General features: G+C 40.9%; 1 protein-coding gene across 5 annotated transcripts in view; it reads left to right on the forward strand.

Annotated features, from left to right (window-relative positions):
• The window catches only part of tenm1 (teneurin transmembrane protein 1), a 539,174-nt gene that overhangs the window by 305,047 nt on the left and 220,530 nt on the right, over positions 1-13,597 (forward strand). For all 5 annotated transcript variants that reach the window (XM_067997123.1, XM_067997125.1, XM_067997124.1 and 2 more), the window contains one exon: positions 11,061-11,299. In XM_067997123.1, coding sequence (XP_067853224.1) covers positions 11,061-11,299 — 239 coding nt within the window. The remainder of the gene's footprint in view (positions 1-11,060; positions 11,300-13,597) is intronic.

Consider the following 13,597-nt stretch of genomic DNA (forward strand, 5'->3'; position numbering starts at 1 on the left):
TTTTGCGTCACTTTCAGTTCTACATCCCCATTTGAGTCATTTATTCCTTTGAGGAATGCCATAACCTTTTTGCAATGTTCAAAAATAGTGCAAGATTGAAAATTTTCCATTTTCTTCTAAGTGTTTTGTGCACAGATTCTGTGTCTTCTGTACTTTCTTCACCTTTTTGCCCTTGCCTTCCATAATGGGAGTGTTGTATTTTTGCTGACCCTCCTCTGGCAGAAAGCTTGCCTCTCAGAAACTAAGAACATTACTTCTAACAGTTAACCTCTACTGTAATTATGCAATGATCATGCATTCCCAGTTTTTTGCTCTGAGTATTTCTAAGTGATGCAGAAACTATGGGATAGAGTTTCCACTTTAGGCGCAATCAGGAAATTGCGCCCAAAATGAGCATGAAATTGAGCTGGTTAGGTTATAGTTTGTTTCCGCTAAAATTAATTTGCATAATCACAAACGTAAAATGTTCAATGAACCAGTGAAATCACTAAAATTGATTTTAACAAACAATATTGAACCATTTAACAATTTCATTGGTGTACACTAGTCAGTTTCTCAGTAAACCAAATATTTATTGATATGAAAAAACTTTTAAAATGTGCCTACTAGTGCCTGTGCGCCAAAGAAAATGAGTGCAATTTGAAGAGCCTTCCCGGACCAGCGTAATCGGCAGAATCGCACAATTTCAACCTGGGGGTGTGGCCAGTTTTGTGGGCAGGGATTGATTCAGGCGAATTGAATCATGAACCAGCGTAAAAGAGTGCGGAAAACACGAACTTAAATGGTTTTGGGCATAACTCACTTACGTTTAAAATTCCCCGATTTTTTTTGCACTGGTTTGGCCGGTTCTGCCCGGATTACGCTGATATAACGGAAACAAACTGAAACTCTACCTCTATTTGTTTTACCAGTAACTGACTTAGGAGTCACATATCTCAACTGGGGGCAGTAGCAAGGGGAAAGAAAGGCAGCCAGGGTTTCTGCTCCTGGTCACTGTCCTGATAGAAAGTGAGGACAGAATTGTCCTCAGCTGTGATCGCCATGACAAAATGGCCTGCCAATACTTGTTGCCTAGACTGACACATGAAGAATGGCCATTTGGGTAAGATTCTGGAGGGCTACAATCATCCATGCAGCTCCATCTCTGCAAAATTCAGCACCTTCAGTAGAGGAGGGAAGAAAACTTCAGGGGGGAGAAAACAAAAAAATTGTTTGTCTTCAATTTTAATATGTGAATACTGCATTGGTAACATGAGTACTTAATTTAGCAGCAATTATGACAAATTACTGAACACATTTAGCAATCTGTATTTTTTTCTATAATAACATCACTCTGTCCTGATGTCAGTATGCATCCTGTGGGAAATATTCTGCACTAATTGAAATATTTTTATATAATAGAAATTATTTTAAAAGTTTTCCTCTCCCCACCGCCCTTATAAGCATTGAATTTCCAGTGTGTGAAATAGATTAGTAAGTATGGGCCTAGATTGGCCTAATGTTCAGATAACCTATATGGACTGTCTGTCGTTGTACCCTGTGAGTATCTGGGTCCCCTCTGGCTCTGATAGATAATTACTTGTCTATTTAATTCTGTTCCACTTGCTCCAAACTAAACCTCCATTCAGTCACTTGGAAGTGTGAATTGATTGCTAATTATTGGAATTCTCAGTGTGGCTAAGCAAAGCTGTCAGCCACCTCAGCATTTTTAGCAAGTGCAGACTTACCCTTTGCTAGGAGCTTTAACAAAATGCACAGGCTATATTATGAGATCTGTCTATTGACATTCAGATATGAAATTCAATAAATGTGTATTTAAGAGAGGCCTACCCAGCAGGATAAAGGAATGCAATCTCATTTATTTTCTGATTGCTCAGATTACATATGTATTTGGTCTAAAAGGTAATGTTAAGAGGCTCGATAGCTTCAGCGCTTGTCTTCCAAACAGAAGGTCATGGGTTTGGGTTCCAGACTCTGCTGCGACTCATGAATTTGTCGGTGTGCTCACATTAGAATGAAGTGTTGCAAGAGGAGAGCTTCTACAGTCAGAAGGGTTCTGTGAATTGTTCCCTTGAATACTAAAGTGGTCACCCATCCAGTTCTGAAACTTACAGTCGAGTTTCAAGGGTGGCCATCCAGTAATTCTAAGGAAAAGAAATCAGACAATAAATGTATGTTGGTTGCCACTATTGTGAGATCACAATAGCTGTTGAACTCCTAACTGTTACTATTATATTTCTCATATATATTTTAAAATTATCCTTGTTTATCTGTAATTAAGAAAAAGGCTGTGTGAATATGAAAGCAAACCATTCGACATACACAAGTGACCATTTTATGCACATGTGTTCTGACCCATTTTGTGCATGCATACTTTTTTTAAAATGCCCACCCCAGTCCAGTTTTGGGCTAGGCAATAGGTAGAAACCTTATTATGCACACATTCATGTTTAGGGCATTTCCATCAGCCTTCTACATTACAACAGGGACTACACGTCAAAAAAAGTACTTCCTTGGCTATAAAGCACTTTGGGACATCCTGTGGTCGTGAAAGGTGCTATATAAATGCAAATCTTTCTTTCTTTCTAAGTTGGATTCCAAAGGTCTGGAGTGTGTGTTAGCTTTTGATATTTATACTGTTAAATCTGTTTTCCATAAACCAGTAGGAAAACTGTGGGGGATGATGGGGGGGTAATTTTATCTTTTGTCGATAGTGTAAAGTTGCCGATATCGGATTGGCGGCCCGATTTTCGTTTCCATTAAAGTCATGGAGATGAAAATCGAGAGAGATGTATAATGGGTGGTTGAATAGATATCACCCGTTTTACACTATCAACAACAACAACTATTTGCATTTATATAATGCCTTTAACATAGTAAAAAACAACCCAAGGCACTTCACAGGAGAGTTAACAGAGAAAATTTGACTTTGAATTTATCACCCAAAGTCAAAATTACCCCCTGGGTCTATAAGTCTGCTGCTGGTGTACAGAAACCAAATTTAATCCAGGAACTGACTCATGGGGGGGATTTTTAACCCCCAAGAACAGGTGGGTTGGGGACGGGTGGGAGATGGAAATCATAGCTTTTTGGATCACGACCGCAACCGCAATCCGGCTCCAACGCGCCCACCTCTAGATTTAACATGGGCATGTTTGGGTGCGTACAAGGAACATACTCACCGAGGTCGCGTCCCCAGTTAATGCTGGTGGGTGGGTGGTTAGCAGGGCAATTATGTCATTAGGCGATGTCAAGTAACTTTTTCATTTGAATTTAACCTAACTTCAAATGTAACTTCACCAGCACAGGTTTCCTGGGGCTTCTGAATCTCGCCAGTGGAAAGGAGGCGAGAAGAGTGGAATCATTGGTAAAATGCCTTTATTGCCATGCTCGTGGGCCAGGAGGAGCAGGAGTGTTTCCTCCAGGCCCAACAAACTCAACTGCTACGATTGGACGCCCGGGATTGGCTGACCCCCCCCCCCAAACCAATGTCCGAGACCCCTCCCTACCTCCGATTACTAACTCTTCCACTGACCCGATCACCAACTCTTCTCCCGAACCGAATATGCCCCACCCCCACCCCCATTCTTCTCCACGGCTCCCGCCCACCTCTGAATCTTCCCCACAGCCCCTCCCCCAATATCCTCCACGGCCCCCCTCCCCCCCGATGTCCTCCACGGTCCCCACCCCCAATGTCTTCCCCCCCCCCCCCGATGTCCTCCACAGCCCCCCCTCTCCCCCCCACCCCCGCCACTGTTGTTCTATATGGCCACTCCCCCCTCTCCCCTTGATGTCCTCCTCAGCCCATGATCTCTCCCTCCCTCCCTCCTCTGATCAGCAGGCCTTCCCACCCATCAACCGGCCAGCCTGGTTAACAGGCTGGCTGCAGGGCACAAAAACCTGGAAGTGAAATTTTTATCCTTCAAATAGGTTGCGATCGCAGATTCCGACACGCCAACTTTACGTCTAGGTTTTGCACCCAATTATCTCCCCCCACCCCAACCAACTCTTCCCGGCTCCATGTAAAAATCATGTCCTTGGTCTCTGAACTGCCAGAAACTGAATTAATAGAAGATTAATATAAAAGCAGTTTTTAACTCTTAGTTGGTGAGATAAGTCACCCTTAACCTTTATTTAGGACAACACCAAGTCAGTGCAGCTGGGAACACTTTCTAATTTGAAAGGATGAACTTGTGCCAGTCAGGCTTACCTTTGTCATTGTTATTCATTACGTCTTGCCCTTCCCTCTAACAAAATATCTTATTTCATTTCTTCTTCTGTCTTTCTGTTATCTTCCTTTCCCTTTCTTTTCATTTTCTGGCCTTTGTATGTTTCTTACCGCTTTTCTCTTTTAATATTTTTCATTCTTTACTTCCCCACTGCCAACATTTCATTCATTTTCTCCTTATCTATAGTGGCCGCAACCTATCAGCTGTAATTGTTCACCACCTTCTAATTCTATCCCTGAAGTGACCTAAGGCTGTCCTTCTCTGTCTCCTTGTTCTGTCCTTTTTAATAGATCCTAATCCAATACATGTTGGTACCACTATTGTGACATCCCAACAGCTTGTACATTTCCATCTGTCACTGTGGTATTATCTTACATAGTTCAATTTGTGTATCCTACACTTTAAGATAGGCAGCTGCACATTGGTACTGTAGCCTGACAAAATAAGTTTGGGGAAGTTAAATAATGCAGCAAGCTCAAAGGCTGTGTCTTCACCTCTAGGATGAGAAAATTCATTTGGATTTAGGTTCAGATATTCAAATGCCATAATTTTTTTTTAAACTGTGAAAAAAATGGTCTTAATGTACCATTACAAGCAAAGAGTAAGAAAGTGGAGTGCGAGAAACCAGCCACTTGTAGGTGAAAGCAAGCTCAGCTATTGCATTTGCTCAGATTTGAGCAGCTCGTAATATTGTAAAGGAAAGCAAGTCAGAAAAGAGATTTTCTCCAGATCACCAGGCTAAAGGATGGTAATGAAAACCAAAAGAGCAGATGAATAACTTGTGGGGAGACAATTCCTTTAGCTCCACCATCACACCCCGGCACAAATCAAACGCTCAACCATTGCAGTGTGCACCATGGAAATCTGACTCATGGCCCCCTAGACACCCAAAGATCAGGCATATGGAGTATTTTCCTTGGGCCATTACATAATCAGATTGAATACATTAATACCAGCTGGACTACCGGGGAGTTCAACTATTCTTCCAGCTGCCGTTGGTGGAGCCCCACAGCTAGACATGGAAACATGCAGAGATTGACGGACCAGCCACCAACACGTGCTGCATGTGGGTTAGAAAAAACAATAGGCTGTGGAAAAAAATCTCAAATTCTACTTCTGCAGTCTGATACTCTTCTTAAAGAAATAGTTGTGTATAGTTTAAATTGAGTAGAAATTAGATTTTTATTAATAAATTAGAATCAATTGAACTGACATCAATTCGTAGAGGATCAATGGACATAGGTCTTGGCCCTACATGTCATAGCTGCAAAAGAGATTCTAACTTTCCTCTTCTTCCCAAAATACTTTTGGTGAATTGTTGTATTCTTAAAGCTAAGGATATTGTTTCAGTATTACGTAACAGAAAAGTTTTCCAATTTTTGCACCCAGTAGGTATTAGCAGTGAGCTCTCCTAAAATAAGTATTGCACAGGTCAAATGTAAAGTAAAGCTCCAAATAATATACCTTAATCCTAAAACAATATGATTTTCTTCCATTTCCAACATAAGCCATTCTTATGGCTTCTCTGAGTAAGATTGGAAATTTATCCTCAATCGCTGGGACTTGTGTGTTGTACTCCTCCTCGCTGGCTTGAGATTGCCCAAATTCATTTTATGCGGGATCACAACAGTCACTAGAGAGAGAAGATCTTAATTTTCATCTGGACTGGATATAAGCCCAGGTCCCAGAAATGAAAGGATGTTGCATTAACCATTGCACCACTTAATCCCTAGTTCCAGAAGGCGTGTTGCTTTACTTGATTGATTCGGCCACCTATTTTTCAGCTGAACCTCAGTCTACATCAGTATTCTAACAAACAATTGACTCACCTCCCACCAGCTACAGTACATGTGCGACTTCTAACTCCTACCCTGTGACTTCTTTTAAGTGATTCCCTGGTGGAAGAAGTGCTACCTGGCTTCTGGGTTTCAGTGAGAGCCAATTGGGGTTCAGATGGCCCCACACCTCCACCTACTGGTTCCTAGATGCCCCTGTAACTGCTTCAGCCATGTCCACCATTCGATGGTAGGCTGGACCTGCCCACTTTGTAGCGCATCTGCTATCATTGTTGCAGAGGGGCTGGATGGGCTAGCTATAACGTCACATTGAGAGACAGCAGCCTCATCCATATCTTCTCCAGCCAAGTCTCTGCAGCTGGATGCTCCCTCAGCATGATTATTGATCTGTGTGGGAGCAGACCTGAGTGTGGCAAAGAGTTCTGTGGAACCCTTCCTCATGACACTCTCCATCCAATCTCCCAACACATTGAATCTGGACAAGAGAGTCCCTTGCACATTGGAGCCCAAGACCTCTGTAGTAGCAGTCTGACCATTTATAAGAGATACTTCACTTGGGTCAAACCAGCTATCTGTGCTGCAGATGACCCTGGAGTTACGAGACTGCAGTGTAGAGAAGTCCTTATGGATGACTGCACAGATGTAGACCCATTGCCACACCCAGCCAGCCCTTGCAGACAGACTCAAGTGACTCCTATAGACAATTCTTCTCAGACAGCAATCTCATTTTTAGGAAGGTTTGTGAGATCTGAATCCATAGGCACTGTGGATGCAGCTGAATTAGCCCTTTGGCCAGCAGGTTCCTGCTGCTCCCCTGCCGCCACCAATTTCTCCACCTCACCTGTGCACCGTGGCTCACCTAGTGCCACCTTATCTACGTTGTCCGAAGTGCACGTAGCTGCGCTGGTGCTTGTTATAGTCAGTGTGACTGATGCAGCATGCTGTGAGGTGCCTGCTTGCTGTTCTTCCAGGCCTACAAAAAAACAGAAGAGGACCATATATAATGCTGGCTTCAAGAATCACCTTCAAACTGTGTTTGCGTTGCAAAGTACTGAGTATGATGGCTTTGTAGTAGAGTGTATGCCTGTGTGATTAAATGATTGACAAGAGTGAGAAAACATTACAAAGCAGTAGTCCTGAGATGACAGGAGGCCTCTGGCTTCACCTTACTACACGCTTTCTATGATCTCATAGCCAATCAGGCTATCTGTGCTGGCCTTTTCTAAGTAGAAAGTGTTTGAAATGTCTGAGCCCTCCCTCCTGTTTGGATCTCTTTCCATCTTTGTGTCATCCTGTCCTGGAAGCAGCAAAATAGTCCTAAAATGTTGCAAGTTTAAAGAGCTCATACGGTGACACGAAAGTACCCATTATGCAGCCCATTGTGCATGTGTGAGTAAATAAACATGTATCATGCAACGAACTTGTGTTAGAAGGATTTTATGCATGAACACCCTTTATGATTTCAGTGTGATGATAGTTTCAGTCTGTGCCCTGAATGCATGATAAGCATTCAAAGAGTAGTAAGGTTGTCTTGAGTGTTTTGAATAGATCAGCAGTGAAAGGGTAACAGGTTCTGAGAAAAACTTAGTGGTAATGAATACTTGGAAAAGCTACTTGGCTTTGGAAACTTACCTCGACAGCTCTGGTCTGGACTGCTATCTTCTTGCATATTTGCAGTCAGGTCTTTGTGGTGTTGCTGTCAGAGATCCTCGTACATGTTGTTGGACCACTTCCTTTCTCCGGAGGGTGCCCTTTAATGCCAAAGAGGGCAGCCCTCCTTTGCCTCACTTCATCCAGCGTGACTTCAAGTGTAGGATCTATGAATCTGGGAATGATGGGTGATAACTCTCCATTTTATATGAAATGGCAGTTCTGAACCTTTTCATTGTTTTAAAGTAAAAAGTCAGCCCTTTAAACGCCTGATGCAGTCCCTTAAATTCCTGCAAGCACTCCCTCAGGAAGACTATTCATGTAAATCACAAATATCTGGTGGGAAAGGCTGTGGGAGTTCAATGAGTGGGATCACTCAAATTATGTCATTCCCACTCAGATTACATGCAAACAAAATTTTCTACCCTAATATACTTTCACCTTCCCTACCTGGGTTACAATTGAAAGTTAGCCAATATCAATTTATCTAGCATCATAGTAACATAATGCCACCATTAGGAAAATTCCACATACAGCTTTAGTAATATTTCTGTTCAAATTCTTATCAGGCCTTTTTTTTTGGCAGAGATTCTGATACAGCTGGAATCTGATATTTGCTGCATTGTTATGTCAGGCTAAATACTTTGCATTGTAGAGGTGAACTGAATGCATGGAGAAATAATTCAGATCATCCATTTTATTTAAATGTATTGGTCTTTATTCAATTAAATGGCCAATTTTGCATCAATTCTTTTTTCCCGATAACATACCTATTTAAAAGACAGTGAAAGCTTATCTTGGCAGTTTGTTCAAAAAGTACATCAAGGTGATGGCTGTTAATGCTGGGGGATGGGACACATTCCATTTCTGACACACAAGCCCCGATTTTAACTCAGGCGGGAATCGGGCAGGTGGGGGCCAAGGCAGGCAGCAAACTGTTCTGACCTCACCAGCATAAGGCCCAGACGATTATAACTCCTGGGCCTTATCTGCATGCCCCCTGCCACCCCCTACTACCAGCAGGTAGTGGCAGCTTGCTGGCATTAGTGCAATGTCGGGTGGCGGGAGGTCGCTGCCAGCGACCGAAGGAATAGTCTCTGGAACTCAGGTAAATATTATTCAGGACCATTGAGCCACCACTGACACCTAATATGTGGCAGAGAGTTGCTGCAGCAGTCCTGAGAGGCAAAATGGGTAGCCAGTGAGCTGCCTGAATTCACATTTTTTTGCAGCATCAAAAATGTGACTGAAACTAATGGGGCCAGTGCATGACAGCACTCTGAGAGCACTTGCACAAGCCACTGTAAAATAACGGTCCTGGGTTCTCCTCCATTCGGGATGGGGCTGAAATACCTTGGCTTTAATCAATACATGTTTGTAAATGTGTTTATTTTTAAAGTTTGGTCCAAAGACATTAAGGGTAATCTACAAACCCTCTTTGCTATATAATAATAGAAGTTTAAGAGTGAACGAGTGCTTATAACTTGCTACAGTTAATTTGAAGAAAAATCAATGTTCATGGCAAGTCTTGACAGTGTTCTAATCCAACCTGAAAGGAATGTCCACTAAACTCAATGTACTGACTTTTAGAGCCAAATTGTTCGCTAAATACAAGGAGAAAATGCCAAGATTGTTGGCAGTCAGAGCTAACACATCCATTTATATCTAGTCAGTTTCAAATTAAAGCTACATTCTCTTAAAGTTATTTTGCTGGAAATCAACATCAGTCAGCAAAAATATGATGCAAATCTGTTCCATATATTGGAATATCAAAATTTATTTCAACCTCCAACCTGTCAATCATAATATTATGCCACCTCACATATTTGGCCTGCCATGTCATTTAGGCCTGAGAATGGGTCATCTGCCAATCCTTTCAGTTGGGCAGTAGTGTATGGCACAAGCAGAGCAAAGGTAAAATGAGCAAAAAATAAAAGAGGAATGAATCTTAATAAAACTAATGATAAGAGTTCCAGCTTTTTGGATGATAGCTGCTGTGTTCAAGGATTTGATCACTAATGATGGTGGTGAAAAGAAAACTGACAATACAGAAAACTGGAAATTAAAACATAAAATGCAACAAAAGCATGTCGGCCAGGATATGAAAAGAGTAAGATATAACAACGTTTCACGTGTGACCCTTGCCCAGAACTGGGATGATCGGACTGGAGAAGCTAATCTTATAAGACCAACTAGGATAAGTCAGAACATGTCCAAGAAAACAAAGAGGGGAGGTAGAAGTCAGGAGTTCAAATCTACTAATTACTTTCACTGAAGCTTGCAGCAGCTAAGACGCTCCAAATATGTTTCTGCATTGCTTGTTCAAAAGACCTGTGCTATGCCAGCCTCCCAACTCCACTGACCCCCATTTACTATCCCTCCAACAGTATTCTCTGTCCAGAAGCAGAGCCAATGAATCCAGTGGCAGTTCATTAGGCAAGATAGGTTGGTTTGCTGTAATACAGTTATCGGCATGAGAAACTTCTGTTTGCCTTTGGTTGTACTTTAGTAAAGTAAAAGTTCCAATTGATTTTCATAAGGAAAGATTCCTGCTAGGAATGAGTACAAACTGAAATCTCTGTGTTACTAATGTTTACTTCCTATAAATGTAAATATTTCAGATAAGAAGTGGAACAAATGCTAATTTTCAACTTTAATTTTTTCTCTTTTCCTCTTTTAATTATTTATTTACTTTTGGGAGCGGGTGGGTTGTTAATTAATGGATTGTCCTTCTCAGTTCCCTACACGTGCTACTTCTTACCCAATAATAATTCTCATCAACAATCATATTGGACTAAGCCAGTTGGGTAATTGTGGAAGTACTATATGAACATTTCAGCAGAACTGTGATGTTAGTTCAAATGAACATAATATTATTTTGAATGAATAGATTACTACAAATTAAGATAGGAAAGTTGTACCAAAGATATAAGTTTAAATTAGTGAAAGGTAAATTTAAAACATATTAAGAACTTTGTTACTCAAAGGGTGGTAAATGTTCATAACAATCTTCAAGGAGTGATAGTAGAGGCAAAAACAGTAGGGATGTTCAAACTGCAGCAAAATGCTATCACAGGAGAGTTAGGGTACCAGGGGGATGAGCTTCAGTGGGAGGAATGACCCTTACTTGTCCTTGACTTTTCTTATGTTCAGGCAAATGGGAGTTATTTCCAATAACATTGCTTCAAAAGGTCAAAGGCTGAAAAAGATTACCTTCAAACACAATGTTATTGAAGGAGAGTTCAAAGGACATTTTACTCCAAATTGTGATCAAGGTGTCAATATTGTGCAGATGTATGAGGGACAGATGCCAAACAGTAAGTAACAGTCTCAGCCTATCTCTTTTATTCAATCTTGTTTAGTCTCTTTCTTTCTTTTCCTGTAGGCATTTCCTATTTAAACCAGGATCTGGTACATCCAGTCTCTATGGTACTACCAATCCAAGCTATCCTTTGACCTCCAATACTGTTTACTCTCCGCCTCCAAGACCCCTTCCCAGAAGTACCTTTTCCAGACCTACCTTCACTTTCAACAAACCTTACAAATGCTGCAACTGGAAGTGCACTGCTCTGAGTGCAACAGCCATTACTGTAACACTAGCACTCCTCCTCGCCTACGTTATTGGTAAGCTTCTTCTTTAAACCCATTTGTTGTTTTCCACTACATCGCTTCATTATTTTCCTCTTGACTTCATTTTGTCCTGTGCATAAAAATAAATTCTTTTAGGTTGTATAAGAATAGGTTAATTATTTTTATGATTGCATAGATTTGCTTAAAATAGTGAAATACTGAAAATAAATATATTTTAAGGTGTCTGTGGTGCATTCCAATTTACTGATTGCTCTTTTTCCCTTTATCCTATAATTGTTTTTTCAATGTTTTTTGGTTCCCTCTTCATATACCTATGGACAATGCAAAATTCCTTCACTGACTCCATCTACCTTACAGGGGCACTGTAAAAGCAACCCTGTAAAGTAAATGATCCAATGCCATTGCTGTCAGAGGGACCAAAACCCTTCCCTATCGATGGGGTTTCTCAGGGTGCCTTTGATGACTGGATGACACTTGCAGCAAAGATAAGAAGCTGAAATTTGTGATATTTGTACTGAGCCTGTCATCTTGGGTTTGACCATGGACCATCTGTGGTCTGTATGAACCTTCCCCAGACATCAGGAAAAAACCCAGCCAGACTGACAAAGTCATGTCTTCTTCACTTTTACAGGATATTGCAGGAAAACAACTGTAGTGAAGGATGATTCTAATCAATTAATGTGCAATCTTTAATGTAAACATTTTAATTTCTCTTGTTATCTCTCTCCAATTGCCTCTTTGAACAGGAACATCTCAATATTTCATCCCTCACTGGCTGAGCACAAAATTCACACATCATAAGAAATGAAGTAATTTTGAAAACAGCTATAAAAAAATCATAAATTATATATAGATTATTTCTCTGTAACTAGTGTTAGAGAACAGCTACAGATATGTTCTTATTGAACTGAATCTCATTCCAATGTTGGAATCTTTAATGTTTTTTTAAAGAGTACAGTTGATTTATATTATTGCACCATGAGTGGAGAGACTGTAATGGATCTAAGCTGTGAGTATAGTGCAGCAATTAGTAAAGCCAGCCCATATCATTTCAGTATAGGCCAGTACTCAATTATGAATTTAATTAGTAGGGCTTTTCTTGTCTCTGAAACTGTCTGTCTTTTAGACTGTGATCCTGATTTACTCTAAATACTTGTGCTTATTTTTTCTATAGTCTTGCTAGTAGCTGCTTTGGCCACTAATTGAATCCAACATTCAAATCAAAGACAGCTTAGGCTTGCTAATGACTTTCATCGTAGTTCTTCTGGCGCCATGTAATTCTCTCAGTAGGTGATCTGTTTTTTTTCAAATGTACAAATCCCTTCTGTTTAATCATCTGAGCGAGCTAATTAACAAGAAACTCTTGTCCTCTTTACTTTATTTAAGCAATGCTTCTATACCCTTTGATGGTCATTGGGGGACATTTATTGAATGTGTCTGACCCTTAAAACTGGAGAGTAGAACTTGTATTGGAAAAAAGAATTCAAAGCTAAAATAAATACCTCTGATGCCAGTGCCCAACCATTTAAAAGAATCATTTGTTTTCAAGGCCCATTCCAGTTTGTTCCTGAGATATTAAAGTGATTTGGTAACAATAATATTTTCTGAAAAAGTCTCCAGTCAGTGATCCAAGCTGATCTTAGTTCCTGGATTCTATTCATGGCCTGCTCCAGTCTACTCAGCAACCACCATCAATACACCAACTCACATCTATAGTTAGCCCTGCGCTTGTGTACAGACATTTTCAGTTCCTACATTCCTGTGCCACTACTTAAGAACATGAGAACATAAGAAATAGGAGCAGAAGAAGGCCATACGGCCTCTCGAGCCTGCTCCGCCATTCAATCAGATCATGGCTGATCTTCAACCTCAACTCCACTTTCCCACCCGATCCCCATGTCCCTTGATTCTCCTGGAGTCCAAAAATCTATCCATCTCAGCCTTGAATATCTTCAATACTTAAAATGGCTGAATTACTAATTCTCTACCTGCAGTTTTTTCATCTCCACTGTTCTTCCCTCTTCTCCTTAAAGGCACTTACTGATGATGAATGACATCAGTGCCAATGGCCCTCCAGTCCTTTGCCCAAGTATCCATTCTTAATGTGTGAGCTTAGGCAGTGACTCAATTAAGGTTAATCTAATTCTTACATGACATGCACATGGCAGATTCCCAACAGGGGTCACTAGATAATGATATGAAGTGAGAGCCCAGACTGATTTTTTGCCTCCCTAAACCAGGAATTTTAAGTTACTTTAGGGGTGATTTTAACCCTGCCCATCCAGCGGAAACCAGTTGGGTAATCAGTTAAAATCACCTGTGGGACTGAGC

This window comes from Heptranchias perlo, chromosome 15 (genome assembly GCF_035084215.1).
Source record: "Heptranchias perlo isolate sHepPer1 chromosome 15, sHepPer1.hap1, whole genome shotgun sequence".
NCBI lineage: Eukaryota > Metazoa > Chordata > Chondrichthyes > Hexanchiformes > Hexanchidae > Heptranchias > Heptranchias perlo.